We start from the raw sequence: 21,429 nt of genomic DNA, 5'->3' as shown, positions 1-21,429 counted from the left end.
CTGGGCTCATTATCCACCTGGTGGGCCCTGCCTGCCCCTCCAGTTCAAGGCAGAGGGCACCTCCCTCTTCAACAAGCTTCCTGTCTTCCACCATCTGACTGTTCATGTCATTCCTACTGCACAAATGGAACCCAAACTATTACCATCACATCCATTTGCTTCAGGGGATTTGAGCCCACTGGTAGCTGAAGTCAGGTCTAGGACATTTGTGTCTCTGGAGAACAGGACATTGGTGTTTGGTGCAATGAATGTGAGGGTCTTTATGTTCATGGGGACCCTCAAGTGCCACTGCCAGGGGCTGAAGTGAGGTGGTATGGAGCGTGGGCCACAGGCAAAACTGAGGGGTAGCTGGCACTTTATTGGTTAATCTGTACACTGTACACTGGGGGACACACAGGGCAGGGTGTGGATCCTTCCCAGGCTGCCTACTTTGCTCCTGCAAGCCAGAGTAGACAGGAGTTTGCCCACCCTCCTGTCCCAGGAGCACCTCTATCCTGCCGTCACTGCCCAGGTCTTCAGGGTCAGTCACAGTGACTAGGACCCTTCCTCCGCTCTCGACCCAGCAGTGTCACCAGCTTGGCCTTGAAGCCTGCCTGACTGCCAGAGCGGCTGGTGCCACCTGCCTCATCAAGCTCCAGCTCTAGCAGTCGCCGGTACTGAGCCTCAAGGTTGCTATCATGGGTGGGGCTGGACCAGCTCAGGTCCTCGCTATTGTGATAGATGGGGCTGGCTACAGGGCTGTGGCCACCAGAAAGGCTCTCTTGGAGCTCAGGGCCCCCATTGGGCAGTCCAGGACTGGCCTCCAGCAGGCACACGTTCTCATAGAGGTGCTCGATGGTGGCTGGGGGTCCACTGGCACGCTTGCACACCGACGCGTAGAGATCGGACACTGGCTCCTCAGGCGCAGGGCCCAGTAGTAACGGTAGGCTTTGGGGCCCGGGATCGACCACAGGTGCCCTTCTGCAGGTGGGCAGATCAGCCCCTGGTGACACCTCCTGAAGCTCCCCAGGGGGGTCCAAGGAGGGAAGGGAGGTGGCGCGAGGCAGGGGGCAAGGCCTGGCAACAGCCCGTTCTGGCAGCAGTTCCCGTTGGCGGGCGATGGCAGCAGCCACAGACCCACACATGTCAGGGGCACGTGGGCTGCTAAAGGCAAAGAGGCCCTCGCCTGAGTCACAGCGGCGGCCAGCCTCAAAGGAGAACACGCCCTAGATACAGGGACATGGGTAGGGGTCAGGGGCTGAGGGGTCAGTCTGCTGACCACCTACAGCCCTTCCCTGTAGGGACCTGCGGAAGTGGGGAAGCCACCCAGCACCTCACCTTGTCAGAGCCAAACTTGCGCAGGAAGTGGTAGGGCCAGCTGTAGAGGACCTGGGGGCTGGCAGTTCCCCTCAACTGGATGGTGTCTTGGCCCAGCACCAGGAGGTAGGGTCCCTTTAGCTGGCAGCGGACAGCAGCCTCAGTCCTCTGCACCACCACTGGAAACTCACTCGCTGTAGGCAGGCAGGAGGGTGCCCTGTCAGTCCCCCAAAAGATCCTGGGTGGGAGGGGCTGAGGTTGCCCCAGGGCCTCCCGTGACTCACCTCCCTGCCAGGAAGAGTAGATGGAATTTTCCTCCATGGGGACGAGGCCCCTCTTGGGCGACTCAGCTTCTCCTGGTCCTGAGGAGCACTCCCCTGTGCCCTGGGGAGTGGGCTCAAGTCAGAGGTTAGAGACTACCTGCTTCTCTTCCCCACCCCTCCCAAGGGGTCCACACCCCTGGATTTTGCTACAAGCAAGGGCATCTGGGGCCCCAGGTGATAGTCCCAGTTGTGCCTGACTCTAGATACCCCTCTGAAGCTATTTCCCTACCTGTATGATAGGCGGCAGTCCCCACTGGGCTCTCTCTTGAGGGTGCTGAGCTGGGGAAGGGGGAGCTGTGCTTACAGGTGTCTGACAGCTATAAATCACTGTGCAAACAAGAGGATGTCCCCCATAGCCCCTGAGCTTGGCCTTGGATTTGATTGGCTTGTAGGTGTCTCTAATAGCTTGGAGCAGTGACGAGTAAGAGCCTCAGGGGCAGCACACAAGATCAAACCAACCAGTGGCTGTTGACCCTTCCTATCCCTCATCCCACATCCAGTTCTTTAGCAGGTCCTCATGTTCTTTTTGACTCTTGGCACTTCCACCATGACCACTTTGGCCCATGGGAGAATGGCCAGGGTCAAATGCAACTGCTTCCTCACTTGTCTGTTTAATCCTGTTCCTTTAAAAAAGGTAAAAATGTAACAAAATACATGGAATATAAAATTCCCATTTTAGCTATTTTAAAGCATACAATGCAGTGGTTTTTATTACATTTACAAGATTGTGCAGCCATCACCACTACCTAATTCCAGAACTTTTTCATCACCCCAAATGGAAACCCTTTACTCATTAGCAGTCACTCCCCATTTCTTTCTTTCATAATTCCTGGCAACCACCAATCTACTTTCTGTACCATAGATTGGCCTAGTCTAGACCTCTCGTGTAAATGGAATCATACAATATGTGGTCTTTGTGTCTGGCTTCTTTAATGTGTTCAATTCTCATTCCTGTTGTAGCATGTTATCAGAGCTTCGTTTTTTATGGCTAAATAATATTCCATTATATGGCTAGAACATGTTTTGTTTATTCATTTATCAGGGAATGGCCATTTGGGTTGTTTTTGGCAACTGTGAATAATACTGACAAGAACATCCATGTGTAAGTTTTGTTTGAATAGCTGTTTCAGTTCTCTTGGATATATATTGAGCAGTAGAGTTGCTGTGTCATATGATAACTTCATGACTGACTTTTTTTTTTTTTTGGTACCAGGAATTGAACTCAGGGGTGCTTAACCACTGAGCCACATCTCCAGTCCTTTCTATTTTTTATTTTGAGATTGTCTTGCTAAGTTGCTTAGGGTGTAAGAGGCTGGCCTTGAACTTGAGATCCTTTAGCCTCCTGCATGTGTCACTCTGCCTGGCATCATGACTAACTTTTTGAGGAATCACCAGACATTTTGTTCTAGTCCATCAAGATCGGTTGAAAAAGCTAATCTTTACAAACATCAGTGTCTGGCTTAAACCCTCCAAAGGCTTCTCTGATTCAGACACAAATCCCAAATCCCACATGTAGCCCAAAGTGGCTTCAGCTGGCTCCCAGCAAGCTTTCCGACCTCTCTACCTCCTGCGCTCCTCCTGATCTCTACCTTCAGCCACACCAGTCTTCTCTCTGTCCCTTTTGTGGTGAACACACCACTTTTTCTTGCCCGTGGACCTTTGCCCATACTGCCCCCTCATTCACAACACTCCTTATGTTACTGTATTTGCTTGGCCTTTCCTCTGGCCTTTGCCTGGTGGGCTTTTATTTGTTATTGAAGAATCAGGCCCACTGTCTCTTCAGAGAGGCCTTCCTTGACCATTCTGCCTAAAGTTCCTCCATTTATTCCGGTTCCATCCCAGTATTTCATTTTCTCTAAACCGGCACGGACATTGGAGATTCCTTCTCTGGGTTTCTGGGCTGTTTCCCAGCCTTGCAGTTGCTTGGCAATGCTTATCGAGTGACAGGATGTAAACTGAGAAAGGAGATAAGCAAGCACTGGGTGATGTGGTTCTCCATCAGCCGGCCTTTGGACTGCCCCGCCCTCTCGCCTGCTCATCCTGTACTCACCGGGAAGGCCAGCTGGCAGATGGGGTTCATCCAGGACTGGCGGTGCTGTGCAGCCAGCAGGTGGCTTCGTTCGGTGGTAGTGAGCAGGAAAGCACCAGTGTCCCGGGGACAACTCTCACCATCAGCGGGCAGCACAGACACACAGTCAGCCAAGCGGATGATCCTCCGTTCCCCCCTCCGGCCAGGCCCTGCAGATCTGTCCCCTGCTGGCCCCAAGCCACCATCCCGAATGTCCCAGCTCTCTAGGCGAGCCACGCCTGATGGGCCTCCTGCATACAGCAGAGCCCACACTTTCCGCCAGGACTTCTGTGGGAGAGAGGGTTGGGGAAGAGACTCTTAGGTGGCAGATTCTTTCTACCACTCGGCTCAGCACAAGCTACTCAGCAACTACTCCTGTCTACCCAGTCTCGCCTCTCCCTCCCACAAGTCTTCAGGTGCTAGGGAAGGAGACCTTGCCAGGGCTGGGCCAGGCAGGGGGAAAAGTTTGTATTTGGGTTCAGTCAGCCCTGGGTTCAAATCCACCATGCCCTTTCCTGTGACCTCCATAGCCCCAGTGTCATCGTCTCTCAAGAGGCTGTTGAGAATGTGAGGCTGGTCTTCTACTGGACTATGTCTAGAGTATCTAGTGTCTTGGGCACACTGCTGTTATGTTGGTTGCCCACCTGTCACCCCCCCACCCCCACATATACACACAAAGAAAGAGAAAAAAGACATTGAGGTGAAGCTGGGAGGCCTGAGCCTCATGATGGCTAGGAAGGAAACATGCAAATAACTTCTAACAAAGGAAACAGACTACTTATCTGCCTGAGCAGCAGCTGCAGCTGAGTTGTGGGGTATAGGGCCAGGCCCTCCGCAGAGCTGGGGCCCAGCCCTGACTGCAGGGCGTGGCTCTACCTCCAGGGGCTCCTTCAGCTCAGCCCCTGGCCCTTTCCATGGGTAACAGTTCACTATTAGATGGGTCAGAAGGCTGCTTGGCTCTGCCTTGCCTAGAGGTTTTGATTCTTAGACCCTTCCTTCATCTTGGTGACTCCATCTCTAAAATAAAACAGGGTTTCAAAAGCCTGTTCAACCCCAACCTTCTCAGGCAGACAACAGGACTTTATTCTGCTCCCCAATTCCTGGGTTCCAGCCGTACACCATAGGGTATGTCTGTAATCCCAGTGACTCAGGAGGCTGAGGCAGGAGGATAGTTAATCTGAGGCCAGCCTCTGAAACTTAGTGAGACCCTATTTCAAAATAAAAATAAAATAAAAAAGGGCTAGGGGTATAATTCAGTGGCAGAGTACTTCTGGGCTCAATTCCTAATGCTGCAAGAAAAAGAAATTCTGGGTTCCATCTCCCATCCTGACTCCCTTCCCAGTTTTCCCAGGTCCAGGTGGGTTATCCAGGGCTGGGGCAGAGGCCCCTTTCTCTGCCTACCGCTAGTCCTGGGCAGCAATCTGGCAGCCAGAGGTCCCCACCTTGCCAAACTTGACGTGCTGCTGGTAGAGAACGCCATCCTTGATGGGAGTCTCCACGGGCTCCATGGCCACGATTGGGCCCGAGGCCTTCTGTTCCGAAGACCTGAGGAGACTGGTGAAAGGCTGGAGGGGAACTCCTCACACTTCCCCTTCTGGCCACTTCCCCCTCCCTTGGTCCGGAGAGGCAGCTGCGGGCGAGGGGGAGGGGAGTCGTCCTCAGTTAAGGGATTGAGGGGCAGTACATTCTTCTTCTTAGGGGTTCTGGCCAGCTCAAGGTGTCTATGTCTGCCTTCGAGAGCCTCAGGCCACCTGAGAGCAAGTGACCCCTATGTTGGCATTTGGGTCAGCTGGGTATGAGCAACTGACCACAGCCTGGCTGCCCTGAGTCATGAGCTCCAATGCTTCCCCCATCGGGCCGGTGCTACACAGTCTGCTCCTAGCCTGGGACCTTCTTCTCACCAGACTGGTGAACTCCTGGCCCTCCACCAAGTCCTGGTTTGTACCATTAGATTTGCCTGAGACTGTCTCACCCTGTCCTCTCTACTTCTGTCTGGAATATTTCTAATTTTCATTGACTCCCCATCTTCATAGCCCTTGCTCCATCTGACTCTCCACCAACCCACACCAACTCTGCTTTTCCTCTTCCCCAGCACTCAGGTGCTTGTGTGTTCTGGCCTTCACTTCCCCTGAGTCTCATTTCTCCACAGACCAACCCCTCCAGGGAACCCCTCACCACTGTGCTGCTTGGGGCAGTAGGCTGCCTCCTCCTCTTGGCGGCCTTGCCTGGTCACTAGTCTGGAGAGCACAGCAGCCCTCCTATCAGGCAGCCAGTCCTCATGGGATCCATACCCCTAATGGGCCCTAACCATGTGAGTGTGGGGGTAGGTCCCCAGTGGGCTCCCCAGGGAGGTCACATGCTCTTTTAAAGCTTTGCTTCCTGTCAGGGGCCTGGCTTTTTATTTTTGTCTTGCCTTGCTGGAGACTAGTATTGGGGTTGTGTGTGCATCAGAATTCTAGGGACAGTCCCATGTCATTCAAAGCAACCTCCAGAAAGAATGCTGTAACCAAACTGAAGAATGCTCTTTGGGGGTCACATTTGGCCAGAATAGATCTTCTAGGGCCTTCTAGTACCTGGTTCTGTGCCCACTGTGGTCCAGATAGCCCTGAGCTTTAGGAGCCTCAAACACCACATCCTTTGCATTCTCATCGCAATTTCAAAAATTATGAAATCAAGGCTCAAAAATATTAAGTAACTTGTTGGAGGCCACACACAAAGCAACAAACAGGGTTGAGCAAGCACTGTCCTGCTGGGATAAGCATGTGGCCTTGCTCACAAAGTTCCTGGCAGAGGAACTGTGCAATACACAGCCGCTGCTGTACTGTTCTTCCGCCCTCCTCTTGCTAGATATGAAAATCCAGGTTGATCTGCTGGCAGTCTTATGATGGAGACCGACCTTTACTTGCATATGAATCTCCTGCCTTCCTGTGGGCTTTCCAGGCAGGTTTCTGCCAGGCTTGTCTGGGTCTTTGCAGCCCCCATAGGGTGCTTGTGGCCTGATTGGCAGTCCTGTGGTATCTACTGCCTCCTTGGTGAATGGAACCAAGTGTTTCTGACAGGCAGGCAGGGGCAAAGCAGGAAGCAGCCTGCCAAGGGGTTCCAGAAGCCCCCAGAGAAACATAAATTGACAGGAAGAGAGAGGCTGACAGTTAAGCCAGCCAGCCAGGGGGACCAGAGGCTCAGCTGTTTCCCCTTGGCCCCTCTGTGATTCATGGTCCCCACACGTCTGAGCACCCAGGAGGGACACTGACTGGCATTTCCTTCCATAGCCAACATGAGGGTAGGTGCTGGGAGGGGGAGTAGGAGGGCTGCTGGAGGCTGGAAGGGGAGGCCTGTCCAGGATTCAGGGGGCTGACGGCAGAGACACAGAGGCAGGGCTAGGGCTGAGAGAGGGGGCTTGTGCTTTAATGACAGCTGAAGGGAAGGAGAACAAAAATAGTAATTTTGGGGTGGCTGGGGTACAAGGAACAGCCCAGGCCAGCTGGGCCAAGATGCTGGCTTCTTGTCCACGGGGCTGGTGTCTGTGTGCACACAGGGTGGCTGAGTCCTGGAACTGAGGCCTCTTGGAGATAAGAAGGGAAGACAGACGGTTCAGAAGTCCATGGAGCTGTGGGCCAGGTAGTCCTTGCGGCCAATGTTGCTGACCTGCTTGGTCTGCATGGCCTCAAGTTTGGGGCAGTCAGTGATCCGATGGCCCAGGCCCCCACAGAAGGCACAACCACGTTCTCCTGGAGGGATGGGGCAGGGTCAGCAAAGTCACAGGGTCAGAATCCAGGCCCTGGACCTTTTCCCCTCTCCCAATTAGGTCCCCCTAGTCCACCAATATCTAGTGTGGATTTGTTTTGTGGTGTTCTGCCCCCAACCCCAGAGAACTTGCGCCTGCTCAGCATTCACCTCCAATGTCCAGCATGGACTCGTCCCCGGGGTGCAGCACTTGTAGTACAGGTGGCACCTTCTGCTTGGCCTCTAGCAGCAGGGCCTTGAGATCCATCAGCACTGACTCATCTAGGGGGAAAGAAGAACCATCAAGCCCTACCCTGGGTCCCACAGTCAGAACCTGGGTAGCCGTAGGTGGAGGACCTGGGGGACAGCTGAGTTGGGCTCTGCTCACAGACTCACCGCAGGCCTTGTTAATGAAGGTCGTAGCAATGCCTGTGTTTCCTGAGCGCCCTGTGCGGCCAATTCGGTGCACTGAAAAGAGAAGGACAGAGCCTCTAGCTCACTGCACCAGGGTGGGGACCTGGCCTGGTCCTTCTGTCTACCCCACACCCCTGGTCCCTGAAGTTCCCCACCGTAGTTCTCGATTTCCTCAGGCATGTCGTAATTGATGACGTGCTGGATAGCAGGGAAGTCCAGGCCTTTGGAGGCCACATCTGTGGCCACCAGGACATCCTTCTTGCCCTCCCGGAATGCCTCAATGGCTTTGGTCCGTTCCTCCTGGTCTAGGGAGGGTCAGGCAGCAGCTATCAGAGTTACGGTGGGAGTTTTGGAAGCAAGCAGGTCAGGCAGGGGAAGCGATGGGTGAAGGGTTGCTATAGCATCAGGGTTCATGCTAATGCATGCACTGTCCTGACCTTTGCCCCCATGGATGGCAACAGCCTCAACTCCTTTGAGCAGCAGATACTCATGGATGGCGTCCACATCAGCCTTCTTTTCTGCAAAGATGAGCACCTATACAGGAAGGCCAACTCTAGTCACAGGGTATTCCTCCAACTTTACCCCAGCATGCAGTCCCTACTACCCTCTTCTTTGTCCTGGGACTCTGGCACTAGCCTGGACTGGCTGCACTCACAGGAGGGGGGGTCTTCTGCAGGCACTCAAGCAGGTATACCATCTTGGCCTCTTCCTTCACGTATTCCACCTCCTGCCAGAAAGAGGCCAGGTCAGGTGATCTCAAGGTTAGGGTCATTGGCCACGACCCTGCCAAAGAAGGCTGGGTTTCTAATCTGAGCCAGGAGATAACCAGATGCCTCTTGCCACCAAGAGCCGGAACCCCTAAGAGCAAGGGGTTCCAATTAACATGAAGTGAACCCCTTTTCCAATCAGTTTCACCAGATGCAGTCCTCACAGGTGAGAGACTGTTCACCAAGAATGCCTGCTCACCTGAATGACATCCAGGCTGGCGGCCCCAGCACGCCCCACATTGATGGTAACAGGCTTTACCAGGGCACTCTTGGCAAAGTTCTGAATCTTCTTTGGCATGGTAGCACTGAAGAGTAGAGTCTGCCGCTGGCCCTGAGGAAGAGTGGAGGCTGGGGCTGAAGCATGCAGGGCTGGTGGGGATGGGCCAAGATGTGTAGGGGATAAGTTCTGGGGATACTAAGCAGCTGGGATATAGCCCCCTTGAAGTAGGAACAGAGGATGGGGCAGTGCAGAGGCTCAGGGCCCTCCATAATTGAATGTGGTATGCATGGGGTGGGGGGCAGTATAGGAATCCCTGGAAAGGTCGGGGGAGGCACCTTGAAGTAGGAAAAGATGGTGCGGATGTCGCCCTCAAAACCCATGTCAATCATGCGGTCAGCCTCATCCAGGGCCAGGTAGCGACAGATGTCTAGGCTGACCATCTTCTTCTGTAGTAAATCCATGAGGCGTCCAGGGGTGGCCACCATCATATGTACACCACTGAGAACCAAGGAGAGACCCTGAGGTTGGGGCTACTTGCCTATCACCTACCAAGAGATGGCATCCTGCCTCTGTTTTGCTCTAGGATTTCTCTCCTCACTCTCCTCCCCTGTCCTCTCCTTGTTACTCTCCATATTCTGCCCTGTACATACGGCATATAAGATGGGCCTGCAGGGGCTGGGGTTGTGGCTCAGTGGTGGAACGCTCACCTAGTACACGCGAGGCACTGGGTTCGATCCTCAGCACCACATAAAAATAAAATAAAGGGCTTACAACTTTCTTGCCAGCCCTTGGCCTGAGACACCTTCCTCCTTTTCTCAGGTCACTCTCCTAGCCCCAGGAAAGCTATACTGAAACCCTGCAGAGGCTTTACCCCAGGCTCCTACAGCCCCCTTGGAGGCTTGCTTGGCTCACTTTCCCAGTACTGACTTCATCTTTTCTGCGCCTGCATCTTCCCCAAGATTGAAAATGCCTCAGAAATAGGAATGGGGTCTGGCCCATCAGTGACCCCAAGGCTTGGTCCATGGCATCTGGCAACGTCTATGTGGTCTGAACTGTGTGGAAAGGGCATGCCACTCTGATCTATCCTTGATCTAGTGCCCCAGCCTCCTTGGTTGACTGCAATGAACAACCCTGACTTTTCTGGACACCCCTGATCCCTACTTCTGTGTTTTCTGCTTGAACTGCTTCTCTTCAAAATTCAAATACCACCATTCCTGCAGAGCTTTCTCTGACCTCCTACCTTCAAGATGCCTAGGCCATTCCATTTACTGTGTTCCCACAGTACCTGGCCATATGTCTCTGTCTCACCTCAATCCACCTCCCCATAAGACTGTAGGGTCCTTAAGAGCTGGGCCCCAACAGGAGACTTCTGTGAGTATCTGCAAAATGGCTAAATTAAGCTTCTTTGGGGATTTTGTGGAGAGGTGTGGGGCAGGGGTGCCTGTACGTACTGTCGGATGGTTTCCATCTGCTCTTTGACAGACATGCCCCCAATGCAGAGAGCACAGCGCAGGAGAGGTGAGCTGTCCTCCTGCAGCAGGCGGCAGTAATATTCCAGGATGCCATGGGTTTGCCGGGCCAGTTCCCGCTGTAGGCACAAAGATAAAGCTGGCACCAGGTGATCCCAGTCTCTACCCTGCCCTCCAGTCCAGCCCATCTTACCGAGGGGCAGATGATGAGTCCATAGGGCCCCTCACGCTTAGAGAAAGGCAACCGCTTCTCTTGTTCCAGACAGAACATGATGACGGGCAGTGTGAACACCAACGTCTTGCCTGACCCCGTGAAGGCAATGCCAATCATGTCCCGGCCCGAAAGACTGTAGGAGAAGATAGCCTGAGGGCCAGGTCCAGCAGGAAACAGCAACTACTTCTCCAGTCAGACACTCGGTTATTGCTTCTCCCTGTCACTGCTTTCCTCAGGGACCCCAAGTCCATGGTCCATACTCACATGGTAGGGATACCTTGGATCTGAATAGGTGTTGGGTGGAGAATGCCTTTTTTCTTTAGGCCTCGCAGGATGGCTGTGGGAAACAGCAAGTGCTTTATCAGAGTCCTAGAGCCTGTAAGATCAGCACTACCCCACAAGCTGCAAGTGATGAAACAGGCTCAGGGAGAGAAAGGAAGAGAGACTTGTCCAATACCAATGGGCTTGCTGGAGCCAGTATTCACACCCACAGCTATCTAAACCCAATAGCAGTTTCCCAGTGAAACTCTGTTACAGAAGACAGAGAACATATACAGTTGGGACAGTTGAAAAATAAGCCTAAGGATATCCTTTTTTAAATCTCTCCATTCTTATTGTCTGGACTCAACACTGACAATGCTGAGCTCAGTGGAGGCTAAGGCACACCTCACCAAGACTCGATTAGAAAAATGTAGCATTTCCTCTCTGTTCCCAGATACCTGCAGGAAACTTCATTTCCTTAAAGCTCTTGATGGGTGGTGGGATACCATCTCCCTCCACCAGGATGTGGTACTTCTTCCGAACTCGTTCATGCCGCTCTTCAGACATGCTCAGGACGTAACGGGGTGGTGTCCAACTGTGGGTGGGTGGTAGGGTTCAACAGAGGCCTTGGAACAGCTGGGCTTGGGGTGTCACTGCTAGTCTCAGCCACACACCATCCTAAGTATGGGCAACTGAACAGTCTGGAAAGACATACCTGGTTTTGATTGGGTCATCATATGTAATGCCCTTGGCCATCTCCTTCACTGACATCAAGGCTGAGAAAACAAACATAACTCAGGGCTGGCTCCTGTTTCCCAGAGGCCAGATCCTATAGATATTAAATGCCTGGGGTTGCGGGGAGATGGTTCAATCCACCTCCTTATTGTCCTAGCTACAACCCTACCTCGGCCTTCAGCCACACTCTCCAGAATCTTCTCTTCTTCTTTTAGTTGCTTCTCCTTAGCAGATTCCTTGCGTGCTGAGGAAAGAACCCGAAGATGTGAGACACCAAAATAAGGCACTAAGCTTGGTTTGTACCTCCTCCCTGTCCAGGCAGTGTTGCCCAATCCACCTTCAGCCTTCTCTTTGAGGTGCTGATGCTGATCCAGGAGGCTGACGTTGGACTGAGGGCCCAAAGGGATGTCGTCCTCATCTCCTCGGGGCTCACTGCTGCTGTCCTGCTGCTCTTCCTCTGCAGCTCCCTTGCGTCTTCGCTGCAGCAGTTTCTGGAGCTGTGGTTCCACCAGTGTCTCTCAGAATCAAGTCCAAAGTGGTGTGTGTGTGTGTGTGTGTGTGTGTGTGTGTGTGTGTGTCTGTCTGTCTCGGGGCGAGGGTAGCATGGTCCCCGGGGAGACTGCATCAGGATCCGGGCTTTTGAGTGTGGGACCTGTGCCTGGAGGCGCAGACTGCCTTACTCCTCAGGCCGGATCGCCAGTCCTTCCTTTGCTCCCGTGTACAGAAACTTAGTTTTCAGATCGTCTCGGAACTTGGGGAAGGCCAGCGCCTCCTCCAATCCCAATGAAACCCGGTGGTCACGCCCCCATTCCTCCTCCGACCCTGATCCCTCACCAGAAGTTGTCGGCGCTGTCGCAGCGGCACATAGGGCACGTAATCCTCATCGTCCTCATCCTCATCCTCGGAGCGGCTTCCTCCTGCGGTCGCGTCGTCCGGGCGGGCGCGCTACAGACACAAGCGAATTAGACCCGAACTCCACATCGCCCCCACCTTCACTCCCGCTCCCCACCCGCGTGGGCCCCAGCCTCGTTCCCACCTTCCGCTCGGGTTCCGACTCCTCCATCCTTTGTCGCACGCATGCGCGCCACGGCAAAACCACGCCTCATCTTTGAGCGAGATCCAATCCGATGAGAAGAAGCGGACGTCGGCGCCTAGCAACGATCTTGGAGAGCCGGATCGCGCAGAGGGACAAATTTCCTCAGGAGGTGGGGGCGGGGTTGTGAGTGGCTACGCCACTGTTGCCAGAGCCTAAGACATCAGGTACGACGCGTAGGACACTGGAGGATTTGGAGCATGCGCAAAGGTTCAAACCCATCCAGAAGAAGACTCCCAGTGGAGACTGACCCGGAAGGGAGAAGGGCAGCCTGCCAGGTTAACCTAGCCAGACCTAAAGCATGACGCCATTAGTACGCCGTGGCCGGCGAACATTAAGCCCTCTAGTGACCCGGGGCTCCCGGATCTGGCAAGCTGGGATCCCGCCACTGTCTCCACAGGAGCAGGGTGGGGCTTGATGAATAAATGACCCTGAACACCCACAACCGCTCTGACTGGTTTCATCTATGAGACCACGCAGTGAGTGGTGAGGGATAAATAAAATCCTGATGACAGTGGTTTTTAATTGAGGCCCTGTAAATATGTAAATGATGACTGTTGTAAATCCTATAATAGAGATCAGAGTGACCAACTAGAAGACTTAGAGCAAACACTGGATTTGAGTTTCCAGGGAAGTGTGGGAATCTCATTGCAGGGAGTGGAAAATAGAGGCTTCCTGAGCAAGAGTACAACAGGAGTAAAGGTCTGGTTATGTGCAAGTACATACATTCTTCAGGGAATAAAGAGATCACCATGGCTGGTAAGAGGCCGGGGTAACCAGGGACATGGTAGGAAAAGGATACTGGGCCCAGATGTTGCAGGGCAGTGACTGTTAAGTTATAAATTCAATTTCATTGGGGACTAGTAAAGAGGAATAACATGGTTTCCTTCATTCATGTTTAATAGGAGTAAATGCTGGGCACTGTGCATAGTGCTGAAGCATATAAAGGATGAACAAGGCAATACACTTGGCATGTGAGATGTTTTGTGGGTTAGTTGAGAAGGCAGAAAACGAACCATGTTTGGAAAAAAGGCAGGACAAATGGCTTCTCATCTGAGATGTGGGATTAATAGGAATTTATGAAGGAAGATAATTGGGGAAGAGGGAAAGATGAGAAAAAAAAAATGTTGGAATCCTACAGGTAGTAAGCCTAACTAGAAACTGCATGGCTGGGATGAGTGCTAAGCATCGGGCATCCAGGCACAAAAGACCCTGAATGCCACTCACATAAGCTTTTCTCTGTAAGCAAACGGACTACTTGATCAGGTCTTCATTTTTTGGCATGATGGAGCCACATTTTGGACAGCTATGCTAATTCAACTTTAAGGCAGGAGCTTGGTACAAGAATGGCAGGAAGAGGAACACAAATAATTATAAGAGAAAGGTTTCACAAGGAAGTGTTCACACTTCCTCAGAGACTGGAACAAATCAGGGACCAGGAATTGCTTGCACGTGGTCAAATGCTGTTTCCCTTCTTTAGAAAACACATTCACGCAGTATCATGGTGGGGCTCAACCTGGGGGTGGAGAGGGGAGGTTGTGATTTCTGGTCCTGTTTATAAAGCTCCATGAGCCTTCTTGCCAGTTATAGAACTCTCCTCTAGACACAGAACACCCCACATAAGCTCAAGTTAAGAGTTGGCTTTAGTAACAAAAACTACTTTGGAGATAGAGTACTTGGACATAAATATATGTGAGTCATTTTAGGATATACATATTTAAATCTGAATTTCCAAAACACCTCTGTCCATTTGGGGGATGAGACAGTTTGCTTGACTTTACAGACTGGTTCATTATCTTAGACTACATGTCCCATTCCCTCTAGGAAATCAGATCTAATTTATAAAAAATCATTTTACCCTCAATTTTCCCTGACTAAATTAAGGCAGCGTAAGGAACCTGTAACTTGCCAGGCTATTGGGCACTGTCCGTAGAGGCCCATGATCTTTCCTAGACCCTTGCATGCAGAAAGACCACATCTAACTTACAGATCACCCATCTTGTCAAGGGGCAAGCTGAGACATACAGCTGGGAGGGGCTGCTTCAAACTCACATACCACAGTCCCTCCAACAGGAGGAAAGGGCACAGACCCCACAGTTACATAGGCCTTTGCTCAGTCCTGCTTGGTCAGAGTTCAGTGGAGTCACTTTCCTCAACTGTAAAATGGACTAACTGTTCCATTTAGGATTGCTTTGAAGAATTCTAAGGATTTAATAGAAACCAGGACAAACTGCTGACAATGGATTAGTGACTAAGGTGATCCCATGCTTCTGAGTGTATTTGTCACCCCACCCCCCACCCAGACCAGCAAATCACCATTCACATCAACTCTGTGTCCAAATGTTGCTTTATCTTTCAGCATGAAAGATCTTCACAGTATCAAAAGTAAAGAATTGAAAAAAAATAAAATAAAAACAAAAACAAAAAACTGAACACAAAGAGAGCAGTGTTGGGCCAGCAGTACCATCAGCCCCTGGCCCACAGCACAGGCCAGCCCAGTCCCCAGGTTCTGAGTGTGGAGGCTGCATAGCACCAGGAAGCGGCTCTGCCGAGGTCCTGAGGGACTCTTGCACAGCACAGCATCCATTCAGCGTTTGGTTGGTCCAGGATGGCAGGAGCAGGGAGGGGTCAGGGCAGGTGGGCAGGACACGTGGGAGGAAAAACTGTAGACCTTCAGCTGGCAGTCGGGGCCTCAGGATGCCCTGAAGAAGCTTGACCTAGGCAGGGCTGAGAAAGAATAAAAGAGTAGGATCACAGTGAGAACAGTGCACGCCCGACCACACGGACTCTGGGTCCCTGTGGAGGTAAGAACAATGGTCTCCTATTTTTGTTCCTTAGGCTGAAAATGCTGAATAGATTCCCTGGATCACCTCGAGTAGAAGAAGAAGGTTAAGACCCTATTGGCAGGGCTGGGGATGTGGCTCAAGCGGTAGCGCGCTCGCCTGGCATGCGTGCGGCCTGGGTTCGATCCTCAGCACCACATACCAACAAAGATGTTGTGTCCGCAGAGAACTAAAAAATAAATATTAAAAATTCTCTCTCTCTCTCTTAAAAAAAAAAAAAGACCCTATTGGCGGGTGGGAGGCAAAGAACCCTAGTCCTGGGCTGGGGTTCTGGCATGTGAGGGATAGTTTCTGAGGATCTTAGGACCCCTGTTGCAGAATACTCTTCTGGGCCAGGACTAAGTAGCTAAGTAGCTACTAGTTATCTGCTCTCCCACTGGCAGGTACTAGACAAAGCCAGCTCTGTACTCTCCTGCCTTAGGCTCTAGGGACACAGCCTGGGCTAGGTCCCAAGTCCATGCCAGCACTGCTTTCTCATGCATAGAGCATGTTTTAGAGATCAGCCAAGGTGGGAGAAGATGGTTGGATATGGCTTCCTGAATGACAGTGGAATTTGGTTTATGGGAGATGTGACCCTTTTTCTCATTAGGAAAATAACAGTTGAAGTGCCTGGGTCTCTGCTACTCCTGATTCTGTGGAGGTGGAAAAGAGGCAGGAAGACACCTTAACCCTGGAAGATGATCCTAGGGTATGGATATCTTGTAGATCAGGGAGCACAGCATCCCCAGCAGAGGGCTGAGGGGAGTCTAAATAAGATAGTCCTGAGGTAGAGACAGCACAAGGATGCCACACCGAGTGCAGCCCTGAAGACTGCCTTGGCTTCAGGTTCTCCAGGCTGTCCCTAGGGAGCTGAGGGTCCAGGAAGCCTGTTACTTCAGCCCAGAGAGTTGTTCTGGCACTGGAAAGAGAAGAACAGGGGTGGGGGTAATGAGCTCAGCTTACCTACCCCAGCTTTCCACCGTCTTGAAGGGTAAGTGTATAGTTACCCCAGGGGCACAACTCAGGGTTAAGACAGGAAAGTACACAACTGCAAGGCCCCAAGCCCAGCACTAAGGTGCACCTGCCAGCTGCCCTTTTCTGCACTAAGTTCTCAGACAAATGCCTTCTCCTAGGGTGTGTACCCAGTCTAATATCAAACAATGTCAATATTTCAGACCAGCCAGATGTGGTGGTATATATAAGCCCAGAGATGTGGGAGGTCAAGATGTGAGGATCGCAAATACGAGGCCAGCCTCAGCAATTTTTAGCAAGACTCTCAATAATTTAACAAGACCCTGTTTAAAAGTAAAAAATAAAATGGACTGGGGCTGGAATTGTGGCTCAGCAGTAGAGCGCTCGTCTAGCACGGGAGGGACCTGGTTTCGATCCTCAGCACCATATAAAAATAAAGGCATTGTGTTGTATCCATCTATACCTAAAAAATTTTTAAAAATTAAAAATTTTTTAAAATAAATAAATAAATAACTAGGGATGTAGCTCAGTGGTAAAGTGTCCGGGTTCAATCCCAGAACCAAAAATTTAAAAATTAAAATAAAAAAATAGACAAAAGGAACTATGCAGGGAGTTAGAGGGAAGGCCAGAGCCATCTGGAGGCTGGGTCTCTTCTTCCTGGAGGCAGCTTGGTTACTTTCTTCTTCAGGGGACTTTTCCTACAATAAATTCCTCCATATCTACAAATCCTTGTTCTCACTCATCTGCCCTTCACTGCTCCCTTGGGGCTGGCTCTCTTTTCACACTGCTTCAGCTGGAAGCCACTCTCATCATCTGCATTGAAGAACCAGGCTAAGCAAGTGGGATCCAAACCCAAGGCCTGATTGTTTAAGGAGCGAGGGCAGCCCCAGGGGTTCTGCAGCTGCCTGGCAGCTGGTAGAGAGCTTAAACCTTGGTGGTGATAGCCCAGGGATGGCAGTCTGTGAAGGGACCCTGCAGGAGAAGGGTCTGCCAGAAAGTAGTAGTGCAGCAACAGAGGCCTGGGTTGAGTGGCTGCAGGAAAAGAGACGGGGTCTAGATTTTTGGACACTGCCAACTGGCTTATGTGGGGTTGTTGTAGAGGTACAGAGACCACGGCCAACAAGCCCCAAATCCAAACCCCTTGCCCAAAGCAGAGAATGGGCACATAAGATGGCAGAGAACAGGGGATGCAAGTAACCTGGGGTCTCTACCTCACTGAGCTGTGCTGGGAGCAGTTTTCTTGAGGCTAAAATTGGTCCAGTTCACAGCAACTTTCTGACGAGTTTGCTTTGCTGAATCCAAACAGAACCTGTTGGGAGACAGGAAGAAGCCTATCAGAGGTTCCCTCCCTTCCTCGCTGGACCCCTCTTCCAGACACTAGGTGTTCCACTAAGAAACCAGCTGATGTAACACAACCTCTGTGCTCCCAAGTATCAGGGTCTGGCAGGCATGGGAGCTTTGCTGGCTCAAGAATCACTGCCCATGAGGCCGGGGGACAGGAAGACCACCCCCACCTGAGATTCAAGCTCCTTCCTAACCTCATAGTTCATTCTCTAACATATGGGGTGGGCTTCTATTTCTCTAAGTATGCTTGTTTCCCTTACCCTCAGACCTTGGTATACCCTGGCCACACTTCAAATGCCTTATGCTTTCCCTGGCCAACTCAGTCTTAATTTTCAGGTTTCAGCTTGGGTATCACCTCTCCTAGGAAAGCTTCCTGGCCTGCCTCTGCTCCCCAGCTTGGTTTGAAGCCCTCATCCTCTTCCCATCCTGTACCCCCTCATGCTCTTACACCTCTAATAGCACTGATCACTGTGCTGTATACTTCTCGATCTCTCCTTGTCTAGATTGCCCAGGCATGGTAGAGGAAATATAAATGACTAAAGAGTGAATAAAAGCTGGAAAAAGCCCAGATCTGGGGGTGCCTGATGTGTCACATCCTCCCTATGCCTTGCTCCTTCCTAGATGTTCCATTCTGGAAAGTGGCTCCCTAGGTTCCAGCAGACCAGCTAGGTGGCAGGGCCTGGAGGGTTAGTGAGGTACCCCAAAGAATCAGGGAGTAGGCCTTTCTAAAGTTCAAGTTACAACATGGGACTTGGGTATAGGCAAGGGCTCCCCTTGCAAAGTGGGAGAATTGTGAGCCACACCTACCTCTTGAAGTACTCCACCTCTCGGTCAGTCTCATCCATCTCCGCCCCATCCATGTCCTTAGGCAGGAACACATCGTCTAGGAAGACAGAGCCAGGAGGGCTCAGTGCCCATAGCCAAGCCTCTGGGGTCATGCTCTGGGGGGCAGCACTGCCCATACACGAGGACTGCCCTCCACCCTGTGGCCTGGTTGGGGGGTGCGGGGCCAGCCATTTGGTTCCTGGTGCACTCACCCAACGAGGAGGCTGACTTCTCCTGCTTGTTGCGGCTCCTGCGGCTGCGGCTCTTGCCCTGGGGTAAGCTCTGTGGCCTTGCTGAGCCTGGGGGTTGTACAGACTCCAGCTCTGAAGGACGTGCCTTGACCTCACTTGGCCAGTTCCGCCAGGAGTTGCCCTTCTCCTTCTCAGTTTTGGGGCTGTCAGCCCAACCTGATACTGGCCGGCTCCCTCGGCTGCCCTCTGCAGCCTCAGCACAGCTGCCTGTGTTGGGAAGCTCTGGGGCCTTGCCTGGTTGCTTGGGGCCAGACATCTGGCTCTTGGCACTGGGAACCTCTGTGTTGGCTGGAGGATGGGAGGCTAGGTTCACCTCGTTCTTCTTGGCCTGACTACCCTGTTTTTTGCCTTTCCGTGGCTTCCCACCTGTGGCCACAGGCTCAGGCAGCTCCTGCTTGCAACTGGGGACCTCCTTTGAGCTTGAATCCTCAAAACTAGGGTTGCCTGGTTTGGGCGTCTTGACCCAAATCACCCGGGACAGGTTGGGCACGGTGTTGAGTCTCCTCACTAGCCCATTCTCAGGCATGATACCAGGAGGGGGGCCCCTCACCTCTGTCCACGGTGGGTGGGGACCTCTCATTTCTGCCCACGGTGGGGCCGGCTCACCTGGCGCTTGTAACGTGTGGCTCTGAGGAGAGCCCAAAGTCAAAGGGGACAGGTCAAGGTTGATGTCAGGCCGTTGTTCTGAGGAGCCATTGAGGTTTGAGGGGGATACAGTTTGGGGCTCAGGCTCAGCAGCCCCCTCCTTAGAGAAGCCATTGCTGTCCATGCTGAGCTCACACACACTGAAGCTGGCACGGATGGAGTCTTTGACAGTGTTCTTGATCTCTTGCAGACGGCTGCTCAGGAAGCTGTTGACTCGATCCAATTCCTGGTCAGGCCACTCCAAGAGCCTTTCCCTGGCAGGCCTTGGCTCCTGGCTTCCAGAAACACGATTTGCCTGCTTCAGAGTTTCTGCTGCCAACTGGGCCTTCTCTTTTTCCTGCCAATACAAGAGGCAGTTTCAGCAGAGGTCTGTCAGCTATCAGACACAATATGACACTGGACACATCGGTCTGGGACCCAGCTTTGCCACTAATTTGCTGGAGACACAGCCTCACAATCCTGGCCTGTTCCCTGACACTGCCGGAATGAGGATGAAATGTGATCAGACAGGTTTGCCCTCCCCAGAGAGTAAGGTTTTTATAGTTTGTTCATACCAAGCCCTACAGCCTAAGAAGGTTAGGACTCAAAGAGACAGGTTCTGCCTCCCTGGCCTGAGTTGTGTGTGAACTTGAACAACTCATATACTTACCAGTTGGGTCCCTGTGGACTCATCAAAATGGGGACAATAATTCTGAAGACCAAAATGGGGATTCATGTGAGGAACATGGCTGCTGGAGAGGCAGTCTCTCCAATTCTGCAGGTGGGAGGGGAAAAGTCATATTATACAGTCTCAAAGGAAGGAAGATGTGATTGCTCTGGGTGGCTGGGAATGCATGTGCCCTCCTGATGCTACATCTGAGTGCCCTTCCAACAGAAATGCTTCTCATGACTATGCTGGCCTCAATGACTTGAGGCCACACTCAAAGCGTGCCCAATGGCATACATGGACAGCCATACCAGGCCATGGCATGAACATGTAAAAGCAGTCCCTCAGCCCAGGGAGGCTCTGAGACCTTGCAATAAGCTTTGATGGACTCACATCTGGAGAATAATCAATTTGTTGGCCATCACCCCCACTTCAAGGCATCAGCAGGCAAATAAGGTCTTTAGAAGGAGATAGGAAGCAGGGAGGAGAACCCTTGGGAAGAATGTGGTGGTAGAGCACCACCTCAGTATTTTCCTTCGATTTGGGAATGAAGGGGAAAAAGCAGAAAAATGAATCTGAGGACAAAAAAGGAGAGCTTGCCACCACCTTAAGAGTCAACTTAAAAGTGGGTGACCCTGTGTCCTAGCAGGCAGGCATTTATTCTCTCATCTCTTTTGAACACTGGCTCTATTACTGACTAAGGTCAGCTATTCCTGGGGACCTTGGACAAATAACTTACTCTCTCTGAACCTAACCTTCCAGGTTGTGACTTAGGGAGAAAAAGTAGTACACCTACTACACAGATGTACATCTATTAGGGAGAAAAAGTCTGTGCCAAGTTCCTTCCCCAGTGCTAAGGCTGTGCCTTGGTAGTGGAGGATCAAGTGAGCAACAGTATAGCCTGAAGCAGGATTTCTAGCTGTGTGTAGGGCCTGGAGGCCATGGGATGGCCAAGGGCCCAGAGGCCCTTTCCCCTCATTGCTTCCCTATACCAGCACAGCTTTGCTTTTAGTTGTTATAGACAGGAGAGTCCATGGAAGATTACATGCAGAGAAAAAACTTGCTGCTGAACCAAAATATCTGAAATGTACTGTTGTGGAGGGAGCATACTAGCACCACACACTCTGATATGAACAGAAGGAGAAAGCACAGCAATGCACATCTTTTGCTACATACCAGGAACCTGACTCCTCTAATCTTTATTACTATCCTTGCTGCACTGCAATTTGCAACTTATAGATGAAGAATCTTGATCTTGACTTTGGGAAGAATACAGAACTAGCTCAGGTTATGTGGCTAGTAAAATGACAGAGTTTGGATAATACACCAGGAATGATCTTC

General features: G+C 51.8%; 3 protein-coding genes across 13 annotated transcripts in view; all 3 read right to left on the bottom strand.

Annotated features, from left to right (window-relative positions):
- Positions 1-338: 338 nt before the first annotated feature.
- Dok3 (docking protein 3) lies at positions 339-6,961 on the bottom strand. The gene is made up of 5 exons (XM_005333179.5): positions 5,130-6,961; positions 3,670-3,975; positions 1,581-1,680; positions 1,318-1,490; positions 339-1,205 (listed from the first exon to the last, which is right to left on the bottom strand). Exons 1-5 carry the CDS (start codon positions 5,193-5,195, stop codon positions 522-524), a joined length of 1,329 nt encoding a protein of 442 aa, XP_005333236.2. The 5' UTR covers positions 5,196-6,961; the 3' UTR covers positions 339-521.
- A 110-nt stretch (positions 6,962-7,071) lies between these two features.
- Ddx41 (DEAD-box helicase 41) lies at positions 7,072-12,632 on the bottom strand. The gene is made up of 17 exons (XM_005333180.5): positions 12,527-12,632; positions 12,325-12,435; positions 11,828-11,987; positions 11,660-11,734; positions 11,471-11,531; positions 11,214-11,350; positions 10,759-10,831; positions 10,474-10,627; positions 10,263-10,399; positions 9,147-9,309; positions 8,791-8,922; positions 8,480-8,551; positions 8,262-8,358; positions 7,980-8,129; positions 7,807-7,878; positions 7,582-7,692; positions 7,072-7,415 (listed from the first exon to the last, which is right to left on the bottom strand). Exons 1-17 carry the CDS (start codon positions 12,551-12,553, stop codon positions 7,279-7,281), a joined length of 1,869 nt encoding a protein of 622 aa, XP_005333237.1. The 5' UTR covers positions 12,554-12,632; the 3' UTR covers positions 7,072-7,278.
- Positions 12,633-14,912: 2,280 nt separating this feature from the next.
- Positions 14,913-21,429, bottom strand: part of Fam193b (family with sequence similarity 193 member B) — a 31,677-nt gene continuing 25,160 nt past the window's right edge. For all 11 annotated transcript variants that reach the window (XM_021731602.2, XM_078049056.1, XM_078049054.1 and 8 more), the window contains 4 exons: positions 18,759-19,779; positions 18,529-18,604; positions 17,589-17,686; positions 14,913-15,310 (listed from right to left, as the gene is read on the bottom strand). In XM_021731602.2, the coding sequence (XP_021587277.2) occupies positions 17,590-17,686; positions 18,529-18,604; positions 18,759-19,779 (1,194 nt within the window). In that variant the 3' untranslated portion in view covers positions 14,913-15,310; position 17,589. The remainder of the gene's footprint in view (positions 15,311-17,588; positions 17,687-18,528; positions 18,605-18,758; positions 19,780-21,429) is intronic.

This window comes from Ictidomys tridecemlineatus, chromosome 1 (genome assembly GCF_052094955.1).
Source record: "Ictidomys tridecemlineatus isolate mIctTri1 chromosome 1, mIctTri1.hap1, whole genome shotgun sequence".
Taxonomy (NCBI): domain Eukaryota; kingdom Metazoa; phylum Chordata; class Mammalia; order Rodentia; family Sciuridae; genus Ictidomys; species Ictidomys tridecemlineatus.
The sequence above is the reverse complement of the archived record's forward strand: the minus strand, read 5'-3'. Positions and strand labels throughout refer to the sequence as shown.

Coding starts and splice junctions, on each gene's coding strand:
- Dok3 (XM_005333179.5), bottom strand. CDS start 5,195: ATGGAGCCCGTGGAGACTCCCATCAAGGATGGCGTTCTCTACCAGCAG. Junction 1,681..3,669: donor TCTGCCAGCTGGCCTTCCCG/GTGAGTACAGGA, acceptor CCCACTCCCCAG/GGCACAGGGGAGTGCTCCTC. Junction 1,491..1,580: donor CTACTCTTCCTGGCAGGGAG/GTGAGTCACGGG, acceptor GCCTGCCTACAG/CGAGTGAGTTTCCAGTGGTG.
- Ddx41 (XM_005333180.5), bottom strand. CDS start 12,553: ATGGAGGAGTCGGAACCCGAGCGGAAG. Junction 10,832..11,213: donor GGAAATGAAGTTTCCTGCAG/GTATCTGGGAAC, acceptor TGTTTCCCACAG/CCATCCTGCGAGGCCTAAAG. Junction 8,552..8,790: donor CCAGCCTGGATGTCATTCAG/GTGAGCAGGCAT, acceptor TCTTTCTGGCAG/GAGGTGGAATACGTGAAGGA.